We start from the raw sequence: 24,422 nt of genomic DNA on the forward strand, positions 1-24,422 counted from the left end.
CTCATTCCTTTTCGAACACTAGATGTGGGACTGTTTATGTTGCTAATGCTGTTGTTGTTGTTGTTGTTGTTGTAAATGTCATTATTTTTGTTTTGATTTCTCTTACATGACTATGCACTGCAACATTTTTTTTTGTTTTGTAATTATTTATTTTACTTGTTCGAAATAAAAAAATGCATCAATCAATATATCAAACTATGATTTGTTAATGATCTCTTGTCTTGTACATTTGTGCAAATGAATTTCAAATCATTGAATGAACGTGGCATGGCATGCTTGGGAAAATGGTTTTCTATCATGCATTTTAAATGAATATTAATGTATTTAATAGGCCAAAAAATGCAAGCAGAATTATTAATATTAAATACAGCAAATTATGAGGACATTTTTTTAATGTTTGTTTGTAAAAAAAGACACTTAGTTTGCTTTAAATTAAACAATGCCTCTGAGGTTAAAGAGATAATGATTGGCTTGGTGTGTAACCATACGCTGGGAAAACTGTTGGAATTGTGTTTTAATATACATGAACCCAATTTTACGGCAATGCAGCAGAAAAAAGAAAACACTTATGGGAGCCAAGAGGTTTTTATGGCCAAAGAGAGGAATGTTGTTGATAAGCCAAGTCAGACACCAAACCTCAGTCCAACTGAGAAAAGTGTTTCATTTGCTGACTGAAGGAAAATAATAAGAGAATAAAAGGTTACATAGAGGATGAATATGGGATGTATATTTTAGTTAGCAACGGCAAAGAAAAATAATATTAAACATATGTTTCTGTTGACCTCCTGAACCCACTGTGTCCCCTGTTAACTATAAACGAAGCATCAGTGCCGTTTAAAATAACATACGTAAGTTTAAATAACAGGCATCTAAGTGTTTTTTTTTCCTTATGTCTTTTATGCATATTGAGGAAATCAACGAGTTGCAATGTAAATACTGTACATTAAAGATAAATAAATGAGAAAATCAGGATAATAAAAACTAGTTGATTATAAATTGATAATGAATAATAAACCATATCAAAAGGCAATCACTATTGATAGCCAGAAGCATTGCAAACAATCAATTTGAACAATAGGATTATTTCAAAATTGGCCCCAAAACGATATCAGAAAATAATATTTAATTTATCCCAGGGGAAATGTGGGCTTTGGGAGAGCTGCTCTGTTTTCAAATGAAAATATATATAAAAACATAAAAGGTAAAGCAAGAACGTGCAATAAAGAATAGAGATATTTGTATCGAAATAAGAAGTTAAAGAAAGATATCTTGACTGAAGTATCGCCCTGAACCATGAATCCACCCTCATGAACAGTGATGGCTGAAGAGAGCATCTTCTTTACAGCCCAGACAAAAAAATCCTACAATAGTAATACCTGCCGTCTTTAGAGCAGACTCCAGAGACAATAGCTTTGTTTACAGACCGAGTGTCAGACCCTCAGGCCCACGTCTGCCGCCTGCTCGTCTGTGTGTCTGTGAATGACAATGGTGTTGCCCTTAACACCATCATCGGCCCCGCTGTCACCATAGAAGGACTTTTAAATCTACCGCCTGCTCATGATCCCCTCTGCTGAGAGTTTATAACATGAGCGGAATAACTTTGATTTGTAAGCAAGCAGGGGATGTGTGCGGTCTAATTATTCTACAATCTGTTAATGGAGATGGAGGACTGACCACCTGTGTAAGAGAAAGAGAGTCAATTGATGTCTGGAGGGTTGAGAGTGTTATTTGTGGTGGGAGCTGCGTGTTGTAAATGCAGGTCTCCTGGGGACTGTCCTGCTCTGACTCTGTGAGAGTAAACCTTCTCTGGAAGGGCCGACGTGTTTCTGTAATTGACACTAATGTCTGTGTAAACAGCCTCGGCGCTGACACTAACATCAGCAGAAATAAGCTGTGAGGAAATGTAGACAGACACGGCCAAAGACAGATCTGTTTGCACGTCTAGCAGCAGCTTGACGACCAGCGTCCACAGTGAGCACACAGTAGCATGATGATCAGCTAAACTACTCTTTCTTTGTCACTAACACAAGAGGATAATCTAGTGTAGCAGTCAAACCAACTGCTATTAAAAAGTAGTTTTATAATAAAAAAATTGGTCCAAAAAGGGTCAGTTCATCCATGTGATCAAACTAAATACTTATTTAATCAAGCCATTTCTCCTAAAAAGTATGTCCTCATACAAAAGACTGCTTTGTGAATTATGTTTCAATGGAAATGTATTTTCTTCCGTATTAAAAAGGCGCTATTTTTGGATTAAGGCTGTGAGTTAAAACAAAACTAGTTGTTGAAGTATAGCTTTCAGCAACAAAACGAATTGGTTTTCTATTTAACTTTAGTCACACACTTAAGTTGTGTGACATAGCGTTGGTAAAATAAGTCAACATTAACTTTTGGTTTTACACGGGACACAGCTGTCTACTTGGTGAGTGTACTGCTTGTTTAAAACTGGGGTAAATATATTTACCTCGAAAAGGAAATATCCACCAGCAGCATGTGTTAGGAACGAAATTCCACTGAAGAAACAGAGACAGGTTTGTGAAAAGCCAAATTTTTTGCTATGCTAGCGGCATCCTAAATTACATTTTGGATCTCCATGAGGGGGGGGGGAGCACTTTCTGTGTGGTTACATTGAAATTTCTCGACAAAATTGATGTAGTCGTAAAATACCTTTGTATTTGTAATTTGAGTAAACCGATCCCTGAATGCTAAACTCCACTGAGGAGATCCAACTGATACGTCGAACAAAGGGTTAATCCAATCAAGGGCCGTAAAGAAAACCACAGTCTCGCCTCAGGGATGAATAAAAGGTTTATCTTATCTGAAATATGTGCAGTAGCTGTAGAAAAACACCCATACCTGTTTGGAGGTTTCTCCAGGACCTGGTACACACTGACCATGAAGGTCTCGTTCTCGTAGCGTTCCTGGACAACATTTTTATATATCCTGAACTCTGCTGCTGTGACGGCCTCTCCTTCAGGAATACGGGAAAGATCAAATCTGAATTCTCTTCTGTGCTGCTGGAACAGAAGATCCTTCTCCTGATCGACTGTAAGGAGAAAGGGAGTAAAAGAGGTGGAAAATCATCACTTGATTGATCAAAACACTTTAGAACAAATACCTCCTATTATTTTTGACTGATATTGCAATTTATTTCTGAAAGATTATTCACATTAGCACTACATATATATATTCAAATGATCATGGTGTGATTTTAAAGAGGATCTGTACCCAAAAAGGATTTTGTGTGTAGGAGAACCTTTGTAGGCTGGGATTTCTTTGCAATCAGAATTACATTTTTACATATTTTGTCATTACCAAATAAATCAGATACAAGTTTGATTAATTGTGCAGCCCTACAATGAAAAAGTGCTTCTGACCCTCAGTGGGAAGGTTTGTACATCTAAGGAAGTTGCAAACCACTTTGAGTACAATCAGATGGTAAAACCAGTCGGTGGTTGCATATCTGTCAAAACTGTCGCCAAATCAAACGTTGCTCTGATGTGTGTCACTCTGCCCACATCTCGGAAGTGCTGCGTCAGAAAATAGGAAAAATCCCGCTTCCATGAGTAAAGTGATTGATCTAAACATCACTTAAATGTGCCATACGTGCCAATGTGGGGGGAGTAAAAACACACGCATGGCTCAGTTGGGCTCCCGGTTTAAATTGCACACATGTGCTGACCACAAGAAAAGGCCCGTTAAGGCACTGCCCGGAAAACCACAGCTGCCAGTGTGCTTCTACAAACACACTCACATAAAGTATAGAGAGACTTAACTAGCAGGGGCTGTACCACCCACACATCCCTGATCAGTGTGCCATGGATCACTGGGATCAGAGGTGGAGAGAAACTCGGAACATTTACAAAAGGAATGTCCTTAAATATAGTTATGAGAACATTTCACTGGTATATCTGTTCTGCAATAATTCATCTCTAATTTTGTTTTACTCTACATTGATCTGGCAGCTTTAGTAATTCTGAAAATTCAGATTGACAAAACAACATCATATCAACTGATTATGTTATTATTATTTTTAGTTTGTTAAGTAATACATAACATATATATAAATAATTTAAAACGAGCTAATCCCTTACTAGATGCAAGGTTAAAGAGATAAAGAAATGTGTCAATAATAATAGTCCAACATTGAATTATATATTATTCAGAAATGGGACCTCATGAAACATAAGTTGTTTTACTTTTGCAACTTTAAGTATATTTGAAAGATACAAATGTTGTACTTTTGAGTAAATTGCATGATTTTCTTTACTTGTAATTAAGTGTTTCTAGACTGTAGTACGCTACTTTTGATTTAGTTGAATATCCGAGTACTGCCACCACCAGTGTTTCAATGTGATTGTTAAAGTAAAGCAGCAGCAGCTGATGGCACCGTGGGGTTCCTAGCCCACCCTGAGCCAGCTGAAGCTCTCCAACTCTCAGACTTTCCAAAGTAACGGTGGTCAGAAAGACCCCGAAAGCTTCCTGAAGCTTTCGAGTGTCGTGTTTTTACAGCATGTGTGTATGTCCTTGGAAAGAGCCGTGGAGGTCTCTGGTGAAGGTGTGCGGAGCGGCGATTAGTCACCTTAAACACATCCTGCCCACTGCCGTACAGCATGACATCATCCTGACATCAGGCTGCCTTCCCACCGATGATGGCCCACTATTGTTTCAGTGCAAAGACACACAGCACCTCAACACTAGAACCAAGAACGTTTTCCTGCAAATACACACTGACTCAAAGTCTTCTAAAAACATTTCTAATGACACAAAAACACACATTTGGTCGTTAAGAGCAGTGCATTCTGAACCCTGCTAGTCATTCGTTTGACCGCAATTAAATGCTGGAAGGGAGCGAGGGCTGTTTTTATGAACGCAATAATTGCTTGTAAGGACTCGGTGTGTTTACGTTAGGGACCATTAGCTGCAGAGATCAGACCTCAGATATGCAAACTTCCCTCAGGGAGGCATTTCAACACTTCACATTACTCCTGACACTGCAGGGCCACACAGCCACGAAGCTATCATTAACCTCTTGCTATTTTATAGCAGAGTTTTGTTTGTTTTTTACAAGTCAGCATGGGTGGTTTGAAGCTGAACAAATAAGAAAAACGATGGCATTTGTGAATAACAGAGACTGATTCAGATTATTTTCAGTCAAGCTCAGACCTTTATTTACTACTGATCAAAATGATTTACTAATCTTTAACTGAAATGAACTTTTTCTCTCTTTCAAATCTTTGAATCTCTGCATGAGTTGATTAGTTTGACAGTATTGCTTGATTATTACCCCCAAAAGAAGGGCTGTTGCACCTATTCATACGTTTCTGCTACAAAGGGGAGTTAAACGTGCTTATTTTGCACACATTTTTAAATAATGAGAAAGTTAATGCGATTTTCTGGTGGGCCAAAAGAAATTCTTGGTGTGATCTCCTTATGCTTCCTACAGATCAGCTTAAGCAGGACAAACACATTTCTTCCCGTTCTCAAAAACACAATGCCCCTTCTGTTCTCCACCTACGCGGTCATGTTAGGAGAGCGTTTTGCACTCTTTCTATTTTAATGAAAGCCATTGACGTGTCTTGTCATTAAAGCTTTTCCCATGCTCTGCAGGTGTGTTTTGGCCAAAGCAGAAAATAAACCCATAGTGAACACATGTCTACATGTCTCCATGGCAGCGAAAACTTCAACAGCAGTAAACAAGACAGAGCAGCTCCAGCTGATAAGATTGTGTCAGCCCCTGCATTACATTCACTGTATTCCTTTATAAACAAAGAGGAACTACACATGTGCAAAGCAAAAGCAGCTGCCTGTGTAATGTTGCATGACAATGAGGAGAAAGCTTCCTGCTGGTGATGCTGAAGAACGACCTGTGGTTTGGCAATCCAACTGAAGTAAACATGTGCAGCCGTGTACTTGTATATGCTTGTGTGCTATGATGTGATAAAAAGTCTGTGTCAACTACACAAGCTTTTAAATCCTATCCAACAAAAGGACAAAAGAGGAGTGAAATGGTTCACACTAACTTTTCCTAATCCTTTTGCTTTAACATAAATAATCTCACTTAAATGGGGATAATATCACTTGAGTGCCGCAAGGAGTCTCTCTAAAAACAATGTTAAAAGGCAGAGTTTGGTGACGTTGCGAACTAGCGTGGGATCATAAGAGTGGTTGGCTTCAACACCTTTGGAGTAGACTTCTCACATGTTCATCATCTAGAATTTTGGGCCAGACGCTAATTTATTCGCAGGGGTATCCTTCTCTCCAAAACAAATGGACCCGGTGATAAGACTAAATAAAGCAAATTTGTGTTTTAACACCACAGACAATTTTCGGTGGACAAAGGACGTCCAGAAGGGGCTACGTGTTGAGATGCTTTTAACGTTTTCTCAGCTTGTTTTTCTAAATATTCAGACGTTCAGGGGGTTTTACCACGGGCCAATTTGTCGGCAAAGGTCTCCAAAACAAACAAAGCCAGTGATCAAAACTGGATTAAAGAACTGTGAATAGTAGTTTCATGTAAACATGTGTGTGTCTCCAAAGATGCTGGGCAGATGGGGGCGCTAACGTTGATTAACATGTTTTTCTGATGTTAAAAACAACCAAATTCTTAAAAGTGTAACTTCAAAATGTGGCTCGAAACTCGATAAAATCTCTATTTATGACAGTTTTTGGTGGCCACCACAACGCATATGGAACAGGGGTAAGTAACAGTTGTTACCTTTAGTTAAATGTTGGAAATCTCTAGGTTTGAAATTCAACGTAAACCTTTGGAATAAAAGTAAGAATACAACTAAAAAAACTCTAATTATTTAAGGGGTTTTGTTTTGAAATGACATGTTATGCCCTTATTAATGAAACTGATTAATCTTTAAAATAATCATCTAAAAAGGGTATTCTATGCTCTGTCCACCTGCAGCATATACCTGGGTCAGTGGGAGACGGGGCTCTACGGCAGCTCCCCTCACACTGGAAGCTGTGGTCTTTGGAAGGGAAATACCATAATCCACTTCGCTCTTGAAGCGATCATCCAGGGACCACCAAGTAAGAGTGACTGCAGCACATTGTGCAAGCCCCAGCTAAATACTCTGCCAATCATCAGCACAGGAGGCCGGGGTGGACCGAGAGAAAAAATAATACATTGTGTCCTTTCTTTCCTCCTAACTTTACAGGATCAAACTCCTCAGATGTGGAACCGCATAAATCTGCTTTGAGTTTTCAGAAACAATGTTTCCAGATCTCATTAGCTTAAGACCCTCATGACCGAGCACATAAAATGTAATGTCGATTTATTGCACTCTAAATGTTTTGTATTAACAACACATTGACGGGCTGTTCGAAAATAACCCTAACCCTTTAGTTCAATCTCAATAACACCCAGACAAAAGGGAAGGTTACAGGTTTCTCGAAACGATCTCAGATGAACTAACTTCATCTCGTCAGGTTGACCTCTAACCCTCCTCCTGAAGGACATAAAGAAGACACGGGTTGATTTTGGATGAAACCACATCCGGATAAGAGCCACAGGCACCGTGCCGTCTACTGCTTCACTATAGTGATATCAGAGCTGCCTAGGATCTCCAAGGGAAACAAAGGCAGGATTTGCCTTTTATAAATTCAATAATGTCTGAGTGAGCCCCTGCTCTCACCTGTGACCCATGTGATTTGTGCCGCCCAAAACCAACACACAAACAGACGCATAAATGCAGGAATGCACTGCACACACACATGCCCCTGCACTATCAGAGGTTACCCCAGCAACATGTGTTTGGATGCAGTTTGTATCTTGATCTTATAGTCAACTTGTGTCTCTTTCCCTAGGGGTTTAGAAATGCCCGTTCAATTCCTAGTCATGCGAAACAAAGCCATGCTAAAGCCTCTCCCCCAGAGCTTTGAAGGGATTCTGGGGAAATCGGAGAGGCATGTTGTCATAACATTTACAGCTCGGGATGCATAATGCCTGATTTCAAGTGAGGAAAGTGACCTAAAAGCCACAATGTCAGGGACACTGGCTAACACACACACTCTTAACTAATGCACTGCGTAGTAGTGGCTTTGTAAGACTTGGTAATGGAAAGCATTTTAATCCTTGAATCTTAAGTTTATACAACGAGAAAAACAGAGAAAACGAAATCCCTTTCTTTTGGTTGGATGCCATGTATTCTTTCCTTATTTCATCAATATTGTAAGTAGTCTTGTGTCTCAGTGTACTCCTGTACTGTCTTGATGGCTACGTTTTTTGGAGCTGTGTGCCTCGTTTTTGCTCAAGTTAAATGTCCATTTGGGATAAACAAGTGTACTGCATCTCATCTTATCTTGATTTGGATATTTTACAAATAATTCATAATTGTTTATTTTCATTAATTATCATCAAAGTTAAGTCCCTCTTGCAAGATCCATATATACTAAAACAAATAGTAAGTTCAAATAGTAATAATGTGTTATAAAGGTATATATAACTTACCCAGATTGACAAAACTCATCACCATGTCTGCGTCATCCAGGAAGCGGCTGTCCTGCGGGGTCATCATGGAGGAGCCCTGGGTGGGTAAAGCGGGCTTGTAGTAAGAGTATCCTGGCGGCTGTGCATCTGTGGAGATGGTGTTGTACAGGTCCAGCATGAACATCGGGGCGGCGGTGTGTTTGGTGTTGACGTGCGGCCGCGGCCGGTGAGGCAGCCCCAGGATGGAGAGGATCTCCCGCTGCATCTCCCTGCGCTCCTGGCTCCGCAGCCGCCGCTGGATGAAACTGGAGTGCACCTCGTTGTCCACGGAGAAGTTGGAGAAGGCGACCTGCGTGGCCAACACGCAGTAACTCCACGACAGGAGGGTTGTTACCGTTGCCAGGACGCGCGTCTCCATTTTACACCGATTTTACGCACGACTACGGTCGAAATAAAATACTGGAGATGCGCAAGCATAAGTAGTTTCTCTGCTAATAATAGGAATAAAAAAACAATACCTTTATCAACTCAGAGTATCATTGCTTCATCACCTTCTGGTCTTGGTGCGATATGGTAGTGCACTCCTCTTGATGGCAACTTGGGAATGGATTTTCATTGAGGCGCTGTGTCAGGGGAGGGGCAGGAGGGGTTTCAAATGGGATAAACCACTGGCGTGTGTGTGTGTGTGTGCGCGCGTGCGTGTGCGTGTGCGTGTGTGTGTGTGTGTGTGTGTGTGTGTGTGTGTGTGTGTGTGTGTGTGTGTGTGTGTGTGTGTGTGTGTGTGTATGGTCCTTGTCCTATCATGAAGTGCACTTCTCTGTCTTGGTAATAAGGTAGGGGTGTGGACCTTTCAAAACCCAAGTGTCCCATCACTGCATCCTTTGTTGGGACATGACTGTTGGCCAATGATGAAAGTGGCCTTTTTTCTCTTCTAGTCTATTCTTTTTTTTATAAGCAGCAGCTCTGTTCTGGAAATCAACATCAAAACACCTTTGCATTTGTGTCCAAATTCTGTTTTACTTTTAAATCTTGAAGGTTTTAATTTATTGCACTGTGACTCAATACTGTGCACATTCCAAGTAAAAAAATGCCTAATGATGAGTCTAAAGGTAAAGAGGGGAAATCCCCTAATCCCTTTTTCTACGCAGACACCTTTGAACTCAAACAATAAAGTCGGGCCCACCCTAACTGTGGAGGGGTTTGAGTGATCAGCAGTACAGGCACATGAGGGGACATGCCAATAGCCCCCATGAATTACTACAACAATGTGTAAAGAACTCCACTGTGACTTTAATAGAGCGTTAATGGGGGTGGGGGTAAACAATGAATGACAAAGCAACAATCCTATGCGGAAGTCAAGTTAATACGTGGGTTTTACTCTGTTGGAAAAAGATGACTCGATCTGCACATACACCCCGAGGAAGTTAATGTGTCATAACCACAAACTGAAATGACCTTTTACAAATGTGCATGTTTTTGGTAAACCATGGAATAACCCATAAATGAACTAAAATCACACAACCAGATTTCCATTTGCACCATGCATATAGTCACTTGAGATGTTGTGTTTTCTCTGGAAAAGGTCACTTAAGCTCATCCCTGCAACCTCCTGAAGTCCCCCTTCACTACAAACATTTGACAACATACCTACTACCTAAGAAATAAAACTATGTTATGCTCAAGGACTCTTCTGCAGCGTTAATGCATTTCAACAGGTCCTATAGTTTACTTTACAGTCTAGCCACATCATCTTCCCACGCAGTAGATCTGAAGGAGCTTTTACACTGTCGCAGACTCACAGCAGCTACACTGCACGACTCTCAACCTTAGGAATGTACTGAATCTCATAATTTAATTCCTGCACCATATTCTACTAATTTGCCTAATGTTTACTGACTGAGTCCAATAAGAATCAATCATTACATCTCCCATTGGAGCTTCAACCATAATATGTGTCACACTGTTTGGCTGCCCACAGCGGATGAATAAGAAGTACTGAAAACTGCTCTTTTTTGTCAACATGTATTAGAATACTGTGAAACTGTGGGTTTGTATTGATCCTGCACAACAATAAATCCCACAGGGAAAGTGAGGCAGGATGCACTTATATTATTATTTTGTCAATGTCATTCAGATTATGTGTGCATGCAAAATCTAAAATTAAATAAATAACAAGGACATCCTGCGTTTGTTATCAGTGTTGGAAAGTAGGACTGCAAAAGGGAATTTACTAAAGCAGACCAAATGATGAGGTCATGTAGGCTACTTTACTTGAGTTTTTCCAACTGATGCTACATTATAGCTGTAGTTCAGTTGGAAATATTTTAGGCTACATTTTGATCCACCAGATTAATCTAAAAGTTAAAAGTTATTCTTAGTTACTTATTTAAAACATAGAATCACTTTATAAAGTCCAATCTCAAAGCCAATACAGTAAAGTAATTTAAAGGCTTATTATTAATGAACTGCAACATTAAAATACTGCTTGTGAATGTATAAATCCATTAGCCTAGCTAAATGCTAACACCCTTGAAATAGCCATTCTAGATGGGAAGGCCTACCATATTACTTTTGCTAAGGCACATTTCGACAGGCTTACATATTTGTGATAACATATTTTACATTAATTAAATTGTGAACCGAAGGTATTTTGTAGTTTGCTGTGTTACTTCTGCTGTATTCCAAGTAAAGGATATATGAGTAGGGTACATCTCCAAAAGGTATTTCCCACATTGCATGATGAAAGTGTGGTGTGCACTTCACTGGTATTGTGCATTATTTTGGCAGACAGGTGAGGGAACGTTGGGATAAATACTGAATGAACTACAGACGGTGAGGAACCATGGTTAACGAGTCTACACTTTGTCCACCATGCCCCTGCCCTGTACTGAGTACACTAGCGAGGAGCAGACACTCACCTGAGCAGTCGACACCACACTGTGAGAGTCCTTCTGATTACAGTCAGACACTGCCTTCCAGCGTTCACTCTGGTCATTGCATGCCTCTGCCTTTACCAGGGCCAAAATACGTCACCAAACTGCGACATACTGAGGAACTAGCGCCACATTTTCGATGCGCCAAATTATATTGGCATTTTCAGCGTTTAGGCTCATCGCCATCATTAACATATCTCGGGTATGTATGTTATTATAATTATAATACGTTTCTCCACATGTTATAATGTTTAAATACGGTGTTTGATTTTGCAGCCGAAATTAGCTTGCTGCCATAGTTGACGGTGTCTAAATCAAATTAGCTAACCTTAGCTAACGTTTTCAAACGCTGTTATTTGTTGACCTCCCCTACTTAAAGCACACATCTCACTTAATGGTATTTTAAACAGCAGACATGGCTAAACTGCCCACATGTTGTCATATTAACATAGAAGCTAACGCTAGCATTTAGATGCTAGCAGCAGTTAATGATAAACGTTAGTTAGCTTTAACATTAGCATCGTGTTTTCAAGTGGCCAATGTTTTGGTTTGCGGTACCCAGTTTTTCCTGATACCTTACCTAAATCGTTGTTGATAAGCTTGCTAACTGAGTGCTATGATAACGGTATTGGTTATGTTAGATTTTCCTGTATTGGAACATTATTTAACGTTTAAAAACCATACAGTAGTTTCTTGCTTCCACGCCCTTTTCGGATTGAACCCTACATCCACTTTGCATTACTTAACTTTCGTTACATGTTATCACGATGTGTCTTTTTCTGATACTAATGAACATATTACGTCACGTCTTGCTTCTCTCTCAGGCGTACATTGGCGTTAAAGTACTATGAGTTTATTTGGGACAACCTCCGGGTTTGGAGCAGGAGGGACAGGTGTCTTTGGAAATGCAACAACAGACAGCCACAATCCCATGAAGGTAAACAAGCAAGAGTACAGGAGAAAAGCATTAAATATTATAAATCGTTGTGATGACTGACTGAAAACTGTGCCTTTGCATGTAAATGTTTTTCTTCTTTTTGTCTTGTAGGATGTTGAAGTGACTTCACCTCCAGATGACAGCATCAGCTGTCTGGCTTTCAGTCCTCCCACCATGCCAGGGAACTTCCTTATTGGAGGATCCTGGGCCAACGATGTGAGCTTTTGTTCATCATAGTATTTGTGTACAATTTAAGATTATGGCGTACAGTTGTTGATTGATTTGTTTGAAGATTTTGGATAATCATCGGAATATGAAGTTTGAGTACAGTTAATGTTCAGAATGATCCTGTCACGCTACTTCTGAAATGCACAACAGTGTATATTATGCTCACATGTCAACACAGTTTAACAATGTTTTATATTGTAACCTTAGGTCCGGTGCTGGGAGGTTCAGGACAATGGACAGACTGTCCCAAAAGCCCAACAGATGCACACAGGTCCAGTTCTGGATGCATGCTGGAGCGACGTAAGTCTCATCAACAAAGTAACTCAAGCTCTGCAGTAGATGCTGTCCGCTGGACCGTGGAATAATTGATGATGTGCTATTGTAATTATCCAGGACGGGAGTAAAGTCTTCACGGCTTCCTGTGACAAAACAGCCAAGATGTGGGATCTTAACAGCAATCAAGCAATGCAGATTGCACAGGTAGGATAAGAGTTTACAGATCAATTGTGTCGTCATAACAATGAAACACAATCATCTTACACCCTTCACCATTTCTCCTCTCAGCATGAGGGCCCGATCAAATCAATCCACTGGATAAAAGCCCCGAACTACAGCTGCATCATGACTGGCAGTTGGGACAAAACACTGAAGGTACAACAGCACATTTCAACACATTGTTTTCATTCTGTTTTTGCATTTAGGGTGCTAAGAACATCTGAACAAATGACAACAAGCCAATGAAAAAATTACCAACCATTGTGTTTCCAAAACAGATTTCTAGTAAACTAGATTATCATTCACCTCCGGACCATTACTTTTGATCAACAATTGCCACTATTAGAACTTTTCTCCTTGATGTATCTACATTTGTAATAAGAAACATGACTTTTATGTTTTTCTCTTTTAGTTCTGGGACACCCGCTCTCCCAATCCCATGATGTCTCTGCAGATGCCGGAGAGAAGCTACTGTGCAGATGTTGTAAGTGGGATTACAAGTACAACATAAATTGTCATACGTGGTAAGAAGATAATTGAATATATAACTTTTTGTGTTATGTTTAACCTCCCTGCCTGTTATATGCAGGTGTACCCCATGGCGGTGGTAGCCACAGCTGATAGAGGCCTGATAGTTTACCAACTGGAGAACCAACCCTCTGAGTTTCGCAGAATAGACTCACCTCTCAAACATCAGGTGAATTCTCCTCATCAATTAAAAAATATCTCTTCTCTTTGTCTTTTCCCAATCCTACACTAATGTACAGCTGGATTCAATTTCTGGTTGACATTGTACTCCTCATGCGTGACTAACATGCTCTTCTGCCCTGGCTCTGTAGCACCGCTGTGTTGCCATATTCAAGGACAAGCAGAACAAGCCCACAGGCTTTGCACTGGGTAGCATTGAGGGCCGAGTGGCCATCCACTACATCAACCCTCCAAACCCGTAAGTGTCTAAAACAATCCATTTCTACCAAGTGAATGCATTTTGGAAGTCTTGCTAAAGGTGTTTAATTTATTCAAGTGAAGTGCAATCACTATAATTTTGTTTCTACATCATTTAAGAGACACTGCTCTTTCTCTCAAAGCCCTGAATAAAAATAAAAAAATGACATAAGTGTGTTTCCTGATTCCTTTTAGAGCCAAAGACAACTTCACCTTTAAGTGCCACAGGTCGAATGGAACCAACACCACCACTCCACAGGACATCTATGCTGTAAGTTGTTCAGAATTTTTAAAAGTCTTGACATTTTCAACGAATTGTATGCTTTGTGCTGTTAAATTATATCTTACGTACATATTTGTGTCGCAACATTGAACGATTATACCAGTTTTAGGACTCAAACTGTTGAAAAGTCTACAGTAGGTGGATTTAATAACAGTAGTTATGGATGTGTTAGATCTACATTAAACACAACTAAAATTCATGAAATTAATGAAACTTGTGATATTCCTATGTAAGGGGATTTTTGCAGTAAAACGTAATGTATTTTAAAAGTGTTTAATTTAGCACAATATTCAATATCTAAGATTAATGAAAATATGGATTAAAATTTGATTTTGTTTAGTTGGTCATACTCACTCAGATACACTTACTAACTTAGTTAAAAGATGTCCTCATCCCTCACCCTCATCCCTTGTTCTCCCATCAGGTCAATGCCATCTCCTTCCATCCTGTCCACGGCACTCTGGCGACTGTGGGCTCAGACGGGCGCTTCAGCTTCTGGGACAAAGACGCCCGCACCAAGCTGAAGACCTCGGAGCAGCTGGACCAGCCCATCACTGCCTGCGCCTTCAACAGCAATGGCAACATCTTTGCATACGCCTCCAGTTACGACTGGTCGAAGGTAAGAGGAGTAACATGTTGACAAAAGCTGTTATCAGACGGTGCTCTCACTACAATAGTTAAAGCATGCAACTCTAGCCTTTTCTAATGTGTTCTATTTTGCTCTGTTTTTCTTCTTTATTCCTAAGGGACATGAGTACTACAACCCCCAGAAAAAGAACTACATCTTCTTGAGGAACGCTGCCGAGGAGCTGAAGCCTCGGAACAAGAAATGGTGAGAGCTGAATATGTTCTATGAACCTGGAGGCTGCACTTATTGCACAGGGCTGCCCCACTTCCTGAATACCCATGTGACACCCATTTAGGCCTTTACAGGCACCCTATGATCCCTGGCAGACATGAATGTAGGCAGTTGCAATACACATGATCTGACAGGTAGCCTAATTGTATGGTAATGCTCTGACCTGAGTGAAGACATTTTTAAAGCAGGTGCAGTTGTTGCTTTAATTGTGTAAACCAGCTGCATTTGCATTTTCACAGTCAGGAATTTTGAGATGAAGCCTGCTGGTTTTTTAAAAGAATGTAGCTTTTAACCATTGTATTTATTGGCAATACAAGGTATTAAATGACTGTTATTTATTAAAATATGGATACAATGAAAATATTTGAGATATTTAACCTATGCAAGCCTCTGTGGTTTGTGTCTGCTGAATAGTGATATTGTAATGTTGGTTCCGTGCCAAAAGGGACACAGTGAACACCCTTTCAGAAATAAACAACATTTTTCCCACAATGTTCGTTGTGACTGACTGCTGCCTCCTGTCTCTAGATTCGTCGTGCCAAGTCGCATCTCTTGTGGGGAAATGCGGAAGACCTGCTGCTTTAGTGTGTGTAAACGCTCGAGGCAGACTCCCTCCTTTCACCTGAACCAATGGCGTGGTGCTGCGTACTGGGCATGGACCAATCAGAGGGGCCTACCCAACTTGGCGTTGATGATCTCTGCGTGACAACTGGTCGTAGAGGTCATCAAAGAAAGGGGGGGCTTTATTTGTCACTTATGTTGATGTTCCGATTTCTTTTTTTTTGTCTAGCTCCTAATTTTTTTACAATTTTCCAAAGACTTTTCATTCTCTTCTGATTTGCTGTTACTTCGTCGTTAAGCTCCGTGAAGGTAACTGGGATGTAAAATAAATGAGTGCGTACTATACATTTTGAACATGTTTATTCCAACCTGAAGGGAGGAGGTTAAATTCCTGTATAAATGTTTTTGGGGGTTTCACAGACCTGTATTGTGCATGCGAAACCATGAACCACTATCTCATGTTTCAGCTGTAAATCTGTTCATCACGCGGTTCTCTAACACTGGAATTATCACAACTTAAAAATGATAAACGTTGGACAACATCTGTATCACATACTTCTCCTGTCTGCTTGTTTTAACCTAAATCAACCAGCAGGTGGAGCTTTTTCTCCTTTCATTGTCTCAACTGCAGCAGTTACCTGTGGAAGAGTAGCTGAGGTCAGAGAGCTAAGCAGGACAAATTAGATCAAAGCAGGACACGGGGCTTCTTCATCCAGGTTAAACCTCTTTGACAGAGATACACAGCTGGAAAAAAGGGGATTTATCAAGAGGATATGAATGAGGCAGCACAGGCAGGCACAAAGGCCATGTGTGAAAAGTGAACTAGTTCATAGAGGAGAAGGTGTGAATTAAATGCCTTTTTATTGCGGTCATTAGAGTATCACCTCACTGTTAGCCTGACCGTTAGTACTTAGCAGTGGAACTTGAGGGCTTCGAGGGCGGGAAGATTTGCCGCTTCCACAGTTCACCGGCTCCTTTAAGCTTTCATGGGGTCAAACTAGTAGCACTCCTCTAGACCCCTGTCTCCTGTACTGTTTCAACATGCTGTACTGAGTTTATTTCATCTAATTCATTCCTCTAACTTGAATGATCATGAATTAACCTGAATTACTCTCTCGAAAAATCACAGGAAAGTAATATTTATTTGTACATTTAGGTAAGCTAACTGTTGGATTGACCTGTTGCTTTTCTCCCTCTGACCTGCGCAGAGGTTATCAGTGTTTGTGAGTAACATGTAGAGACGCGTAGAAAGTATTACTGACAGTGGAAGTATAAGCTCAAGTGCACCCTTGACCTTTTTTTTTGTTTTTGCAAAATATGCCAATCATTTGCTTTTATGATGGGCTGATAAAAGATGGCCTGTTGTGGCAGGCCTAATTAAATGTGCCATATTGTACTCTTCACCAGTTTATTTCACAAAAAGCCTTAAAAATATAGGTACCAGGTTAGACTTTGATATTGCTTCTTCAAAGGGAAGTTGGGTATAATCACTAACTTTATATAACCACAGTAGATTTAAAATGAATCCCAATGGTATGTTGTTCTATAACACAAACAAAACTCTCATAGAATAAATTGTGAGGTCACATAAGTAAGGTTTTCTTAAAAAAAAGCCTACATAAAGAATATTTAGAAGTTAACACTGTCTGGGGTTTGATTTCTCCTTATGTGTATTAAGTAATAGGGTATTTTAAAAGTAAAGAGTAAAACGCCAGCTTAATATATTAGAACGTTAGGATTAATAGCTTATTGTGTTTTAGCTGAAGTGGTGTGGTTTCGACTGTCCTTTTGTTTCAGCTGCACGGCACTGTTGCTTCCTGATATGTGCCATGTCACGATGATAAAAGTGAAGTAACAACAAAAGCATAACAAGCAGAAATTAACTACTGCTTGTACAAGTTTAAAAAAACGTTATCTGTAATAAGTGGAGACAATTACTTCCTTATTACAGTAGACACAATGACCATGTGGTGGAGCCGCGCTTTCTGCCGTACAGTACGGGCTTTTCTTTGTGTCGTAAAGGACAAAAGCAGGTGCAGCACGGAGCCGGGGAAGGCGGACCAATGGGAGGAGCGGCTGCTAAAGTTGGCATTCGGCGGTGATGATGATTGGTTAAGAGTTGGAAGTGGGCGTGGTTTCAGTTGTGGCATATAAAACCTGCCGGCACTTTTTTCTTTAGTGTCAAAGAAGAAGCAATTTGTTTCGACGTAACCAAGAGGAGCTCAGGCGCAGTTGTCATCAGGTAGCTACAACTTTGAGCAAAGGTCACAACCGATTGGAAAACTGCGCCATAATATAGAGCCGTTTTTGTTTTACAGATGCTGGGACATTGTTGCATCGCTTAGTTTATTTCCTGCGTGCCTCCGGTCCTCTCCCCCGGCTGACCAATGCTTCTGCATCAGTACATGAACGGAGCCCTGGAAGTCATGCATCCCTCAGCGATACAGAAAGACACTACTTTTACCAAAATCTTTGTCGGCGGGCTGCCATACCACACGAATGATGCCTCACTGAGAAAATACTTCGAGGCCTTTGGGGACATTGACGAGGCTGTGGTGATAACGGACCGACAGACCGGAAAATCCAGAGGATACGGCTTTGTGAGTACTTTGACCCGCCGTGCACCAACATGTAGCACTCGTTCACAACTTTAAATACCATCAGACAACATTAAAAGCTACTCTTCTTTTAATTCTGCCATAGATCTTTAATAAATTGTCATTTAAACATGCTTGTTTTTAGAGTATACATTACATTTGTGTCTCTCCCTTTCTTAATATGAGTATTCCTATCAAAAAACATCCATTCTCGTTTTATCTACTGTGTGTAGTCATTCAGATACATGTCAAAGGTAATCCTCCACTGAGGCTCACTGAAATAATTGCAAAGCATCTCTGCTATTTCGCCTGGCTGACTGTTATTTTAGCTTAATGAGGATGAGGGTTCACACAAGTTGATGGGTAACTAAGAAGATTATATTTCAACATATGCCTCATGTCTATCCCCCCCAATGCATACTCACTCACTGTGTGTGTGTGTGTGTGTGTGTGTGTGTGTGTGTGTGTGTGTGTGTGTGTGTGTGTGTGTGTGTGTGTGTGTGTGTGTGTGTGTGTGTGTGTGTGTTATTCTCATTCAAACTAGTGTGTGTGTGTGTAGTGTGGAGGATGACCGTGCACACTCTGCCTTCCTTTGTCAGGGACAAGAGCAGTCAGCCGTAGCACATGATTTGCATCACATCTTGGCTGCTGAGATAGAAAATTCCTACATTAACAAATTGTCCTCTCAAATTTGTGTTAAATTTGCCCTTTGATCATATCATTTTTTTAGTCTTGTTTGGACAGTCCAAGCCATATAAAACACTTGGAAGCTAATATATAAACTGAGGTTCACCTAGTCTGACTGGCTTTCTGGACTTCTGGTGGGAAAAGTGCTGTTTACCACAACATTAATCAATCTAAAGTTACAATAACAGATGACGTTATCCTGTTAAAGATGGTTATTCTCTCACTGTCATAAAGAACAGGAGCAGCATGAAAAAAAATGCAAATATTTACCAGAACTTTGAAAAGAAGCATCAGCAGCACTAATGCACTGTCGGGCCAAAGAAGGAATGGAAAACTGTTATGTGTGCATGTTTACTTCTGAAGGGGGAATCGTAAGACAATTGCTCTGGGTGTGTTTACACATCAGCTCCCTGGGGAAAAGCTGTCTTGTGTCTTAACGGCTATGTGTGGAGGCCGGTGATTCAGGTTAGACAGGCTCGGGGCCATGTGGGTGCTGCCTGGGACAAGTTGAGCATAACCGAGGTAGATCAGTACTTTCTAGTTTTTGTGTGCCAAGAGGAGACATGCTTCTTCTGATTGCTCTAGTCAAAGAGATAGCTGGCAGCAGGAGGGGAGGTAGGGAAGCACCCAAAAGCTGAGCGCACCTTTTTTCTAAACACACTTTAGAGGTGGATTAGGAGAACCCCCCCTCGTCACAGTGTAAACACAGCCTTGTTCCTTCCTGTGTGTTCACAACACAGGCCCTGGAGTGGGCTTTGTTCCGGGTCCCTACACTATGAAGAGGCTTCTTTTTTTTTTAAACGTCCTCTTAAACAATGCAAGAGGTGGCCTATATACACTGCTCTGTCCACATGGAGAGGTGACTGAAGCCTCCGAGTTGGCAAAATGTGGCAATCAAAACAGAAGGACCCGTCTAATGCCAGGAGGCAGAGAGGAGGACGAGGGGTGGGGGGGGACTTAGACCGATCTTCTTAATATTTTGTCCCTAATTGGATAAGCTCCTTGTAACTCTTCCCAGAACCATATTTCAGCCGAGTGGCTGAGTGGCACTGCTGCTGTGGGCAGTTTTCAAAGCTTATCATTGTTCTTTTGTTTGTAGTTTTCTTCAGACAAACGGAAATCTCAACAGTGGGAAACCTGTAGGGGGGGATTTTTATGATAAGGCAAACAGACCAAGTCCTGTTAAGTTCAAGTGTTTTTGTTTAGCTTGAACAGTTAATGTATAACCACCCGGGGTCACCGTCTGACCCTGACTCCAGATAATGATTTTTGTTCCTGTGAGACCTTGTTGACAATTCTGACTTTGTTACCAGGTGACGATGACAGACCGAGGATCAGCAGAGAGAGCCTGCAAGGATCCCAACCCCATAATCGATGGCAGGAAGGCCAACGTGAACCTGGCCTACCTGGGGGCCAAACCCCGCAGCATTCAGACAGGTGAGAGAAATATTGGAGGTCTCCTAAATCAACAAGTAGTTTGTGGAACAAGGTTTGTAAAAAGCCTTGACACATAATTGCTTGATTTTAAATGTTTGTGTTCTTGCATCTCACTGTACAAAGGAGCTAAACATATAATGATCAAAACGTACAGTTGAGTCAAATTTGAATACAATGCATTTATTGCTATGGGTTAAGAGTTATTCTTCAATCTTTATTTTGTGAAATTGCAATGATGATAAAGCTTTGATAATGTGCTGAATTGTACTCTTGAAAATCTATACGAACCAAGTTTCAAATAATGATACTTCCTTTCTCAACCAATGGTGATAACAGCATAAAACACATGACCTAAGATATGAACAAACAAACCTGGTTTAAAAACTACCCGTGTCCAGGCAGTCTTGGTCCAATACCACAATCCATACCATCCATATGCAGCATATTTCATATTTACATACTAAATAACTCGGTTTCTCCAATGCACACATGCTTTACTGTTGCTTATTGCGCATTTGTAACTGTTGTTCCATCAGTGGTAGGTTAGAAACAGACGCTGCCTCTGTCTCGCTGTGCCCTCTGTGTATTGTTCTCTGGTCCTCCTCTGTAAATGCAAATGTGTGTGTCTGACAGCCAGCCTCCTATCTTGCAGGCATATCCATCGGAGTGCAGCCCATTCACCCAGCACTCATCCAGAGGCAGTATGGGTAAGTGAGCGGGAGTGGGCGATGTTGTATTTAACAGTGTGGGATGCCACTGGGCCTCCATTTACTTTGACAAACAGGGCCTCTGGAAAGTACATGTCAGTTTCTGTGTCCAGATGCAACTCCAGAAGTAGGCCATTAGCTTATTTGAGTTTTGTAGGGCCGGGTGATGTTTCGCACGTCTGTGGTAATAGAAAAGCATTCCAGAGGTGAACGTGTGACTCTCTTGTGTCAGGAGCCCCTCGTGTTGTACCGGGCCCCGTCACTGAGAAGGCCTGCTACAGGTGGATGTTTTGTAGAAACAGCCTGGAGAGCGTCTAGGATCCATGGTCTGTTAAACAGCTAATGAGCAGCCTCCGCACCCCCCGCAGCTCGGATATCATCCCTCACCACCACTCATGTTTTACACACCAAACCTCAGATCTGTCTGGGAGATAAAAATAGTCGAGTTGGCTCTAGAAAAGTGGTTTTGTGTATAGGTTTTGATACATGGTACAATACATGGTGGATACATGGTGCCTATAGAAATACAAACTAACATTTCTAACTAAAGATATGAGTGGTATTCATCATTAGATTAAAAAGAAAAACAATGTTGAATAGCTTATTTTAGTAATTTATCACGCATTCGCATTGCTGTTATATTTGTAAACATTTATTCACCAACAAGATGTGCTCTGGGTGTTTTCTTTCCTTTTTCAGTTCCACAGCCCACCTCCTTCCAAACTCCTTAGTAAATTCGTTTTTTCACGATAGCCATTTTCCTCTGTTTTACGACATGATCTACAGATAAGCATAAGGTCATAATGAATGGGCAACAGTTCTGATCATCAGCTGTTTAAGCATGTTTCAAGCTTGAAACTACAAAAAAATCCAGTTTGAGTAATACGAGCTGGATTCAGGCGTGCACACTGGGAGGCTGTGGGATCTGTTTTCTTGACATTTCATGAATTAAACGTTCAGTAATAAATGAATCGTAGCTCTATCCAGTATGTGACTCAGGGCATTTTGAGTGTTTAAGAGCTACGGAAAAATCCCAGGACAATCCCCAGTGACAAAAAAAAGAAATATTTTGTGGCTTTGTTGGTTCATGATGTGTTAATCAGTCATTTCTGTAAGCTCTCACTGGGTCTGAATGATTAATCTTGGACTCCACTAGGAACATGCCCCATCATGTCTGTAGGAGGAAAGCCCCTCAAATGTCCTGCGCTCCTGCTGCCATAGTGAGCATGGATGCCACTGAAACCCGGAGGGTTTGAAATGTGGAGCACAGTGCTGCTCTGAGGCATGTGCCTGACAGGTGCTGGCTCGTGTTACACCCCCTTAATCTCCTCTGACGACCACCACCACCCCAGAGAGGCGCACACAGCACCTGTCCACCCGCCTCTATTTGCCGGCTGACAGACGCAGGCCTCCCTAAGATCCAGAGCACACAAGTGGCTTTTCTTTCAGCCTCTCTTCTACCCCCCTCCCAAACCCCTTGACAACATATGGTGTGAGGACATGATCTGAAGTAGGATTTTAAACAGCCCTGGTTGCGTGTGGCAGCAGTGTGATGGTTGCTGCTGTGTGTTTATTGCTGTGGTCAGCAGATGATGGGGACTGGGCCAGAGGGGCGGTCACACACACAGCAGCAACCATCACACTGCTGCCACACGCAACCAGGGCTGTTTNGCCTCTGCTTTTCTCTGTCTTTGACTGCACCTGTCATGTAGTTATCCTAACCCCTCTCTCTTTCCTTTTTTCTCCTCTTTTTCACACGCCCAACACTGACTGGCTGGGTCTGAGGTTGAGGTCGAGGCGCTGGTTTGAACAAGCAATGTTGGCCAGAGATAAGGAATGTGTCACCGAGGAACAACAAAACCTGCCCTCTGGTTAAAAATCATACTATGAGACTGTTATGAATATGTCTTTAAGATCAATCACATCACAGCAATATCTGTAAGCCTTTGACCTAGCATCACACTTGGGTTTAGCGCTAATCAAATTACTCCACATTTTGTACGGCGGCGCGCTCAAGGCTATTATGTTCAAACCAGGTCTTCACAGCATTTTCATGTTATAGTCACGAAATTAATTTAAGTATTGGATCGTGTTCATCCAACAGGAATTTCGCATTTTTTCGTGTCAACACAGAACGATTTTAAAAGAGGCCCCAATTATTTCTATTGGTAGTAGTGTTTCGTGCCCGCAGCAAGTCTTTTTTTGTCGGTCGGGTCTGTGGACTATAAAGAAAAAAGACGCAGAAGCTGTGGGGTTCATAAAAAAATTTCTTACTCAATATGATTACCCTAAGCCTAAGCGCCTATCCCTTTTATTTTTAAATGTATAACTGCTTGACATTTGTTTTTGTTTGCCGTCAGCGAGGAAAGAAATGGGTTCTAGAGCCTCAGAATACTGAAATCTGAGTATCTTTTTGTCATAATTTGTTATTATTTGGTGCCAGGCACGAACATACTACTATCGTCGTGTGACACGAAAAAAAATGGCGAAATTGGTGTTGGTGAACACGAATGGCACGTAAATTACTATTGTGACTATGACACGAAAAAATGCCGTGAGAGTGTGTTGGTGAACCTATCTCTATATTTAATTTTGTGACTATAACACGAAATGCCGTGGATTATTTTGATTATGTTTATAAATGTATGTTGTTAATAAATAAAATAGCTTAGCAGTATGTGGTGTAATTGGTGGAGTTAGGTTTCATACTTTGTATGAAAACACTAACGGGGTGAGGCAAAGCAGGGTCACACATGATAATTTGTATTAAACACTAACTCCACAATTACACCAAGAAAAAACAATATAATGATTGCTTACGTTAGCTAGCTAAGCTATGCTGTTAGCAAACTAACGTTAGCACGAAGACTTCAGCGGAACAATATGCAAAAAGCTTTATTCAATCATTTCAGCTAAAATTAACTTCAGTAGCTAACATTAGCATAAGGTTAGCACAATGAATTAGCTTCCTAACGTATGTAGAAATATTAAGTGGTATGTTTACCTTGGTTTATTGGTGTGGTTGCATGGCTTATTCAAACTAATGAACATTTGCTATCATATGCTGATATGTCTGACCATTTCAGGACCTTAAAATGCTACCAGACCCTTCCTGCTTTACCTCACCCTGTTCAGTGTGTTCCATGCTCATTAGCTGCTCATGTGCATACAAACAGATTCTCTCTGCAAAGCCCTGCTCCACGTTTGATGCGGGAGAAATCATTTCTATCTGTGCATGCCGACACTGCCAGACATGGCGTGGTGTGAAATGAACATGAGGAGAGGATGTGAGGCTGAAAGCGTCTGTGGCGCC

At 41.0% G+C, this 24,422-nt stretch overlaps 3 protein-coding genes across 5 annotated transcripts; 2 read left to right on the forward strand and 1 right to left on the reverse strand.

Moving 5' to 3' along the window:
• Positions 1-1,430: 1,430 nt before the first annotated feature.
• On the reverse strand, positions 1,431-8,885 carry LOC104967379 (bone morphogenetic protein 7-like). The gene is made up of 4 exons (XM_010796787.1): positions 8,462-8,885; positions 2,857-3,046; positions 1,675-1,677; positions 1,431-1,518 (listed from the first exon to the last, which is right to left on the reverse strand). Exons 1-4 carry the CDS (start codon positions 8,856-8,858, stop codon positions 1,431-1,433), a joined length of 678 nt encoding a protein of 225 aa, XP_010795089.1. The 5' UTR covers positions 8,859-8,885.
• Positions 8,886-11,468: 2,583 nt separating this feature from the next.
• Positions 11,469-16,232, forward strand: rae1 (ribonucleic acid export 1). 2 transcript variants are annotated; one of them, XM_010796499.1, is made up of 13 exons: positions 11,469-11,575; positions 12,198-12,310; positions 12,422-12,526; positions 12,746-12,838; positions 12,932-13,018; positions 13,103-13,189; positions 13,446-13,517; positions 13,623-13,730; positions 13,873-13,979; positions 14,174-14,249; positions 14,686-14,880; positions 15,008-15,093; positions 15,649-16,232. In XM_010796499.1, coding segments are annotated over exons 2-13 (1,107 nt in total). In that variant the 5' UTR covers positions 11,469-11,575; positions 12,198-12,220; the 3' UTR covers positions 15,650-16,232. The 2 variants fall into 2 exon arrangements, with proteins under 2 accessions (XP_010794801.1, XP_010794800.1); XM_010796498.1 differs by lacking the exon at positions 15,649-16,232 and having other exon boundaries at positions 15,008-15,097.
• A 1,346-nt stretch (positions 16,233-17,578) lies between these two features.
• Positions 17,579-21,143, forward strand: LOC104967099 (RNA-binding protein 38). Of its 2 annotated transcripts, XM_010796501.1 has the most exons (4): positions 17,579-17,923; positions 18,000-18,281; positions 20,279-20,402; positions 21,055-21,143. In XM_010796501.1, the coding sequence occupies exons 2-4, from the start codon at positions 18,069-18,071 to the stop codon at positions 21,111-21,113; spliced, it is 396 nt and encodes a 131-aa protein (XP_010794803.1). In that variant the 5' UTR covers positions 17,579-17,923; positions 18,000-18,068; the 3' UTR covers positions 21,114-21,143. The 2 variants fall into 2 exon arrangements, with proteins under 2 accessions (XP_010794803.1, XP_010794802.1); XM_010796500.1 differs by having other exon boundaries at positions 17,580-18,281.
• The last annotated feature ends 3,279 nt before the right edge of the window (positions 21,144-24,422 follow it).

This window comes from Notothenia coriiceps, unplaced genomic scaffold, assembly GCF_000735185.1.
Source record: "Notothenia coriiceps isolate Sejong01 unplaced genomic scaffold, NC01 NC01_scaffold00037250, whole genome shotgun sequence".
Classification (NCBI taxonomy): Eukaryota; Metazoa; Chordata; class Actinopteri; order Perciformes; family Nototheniidae; genus Notothenia; species Notothenia coriiceps.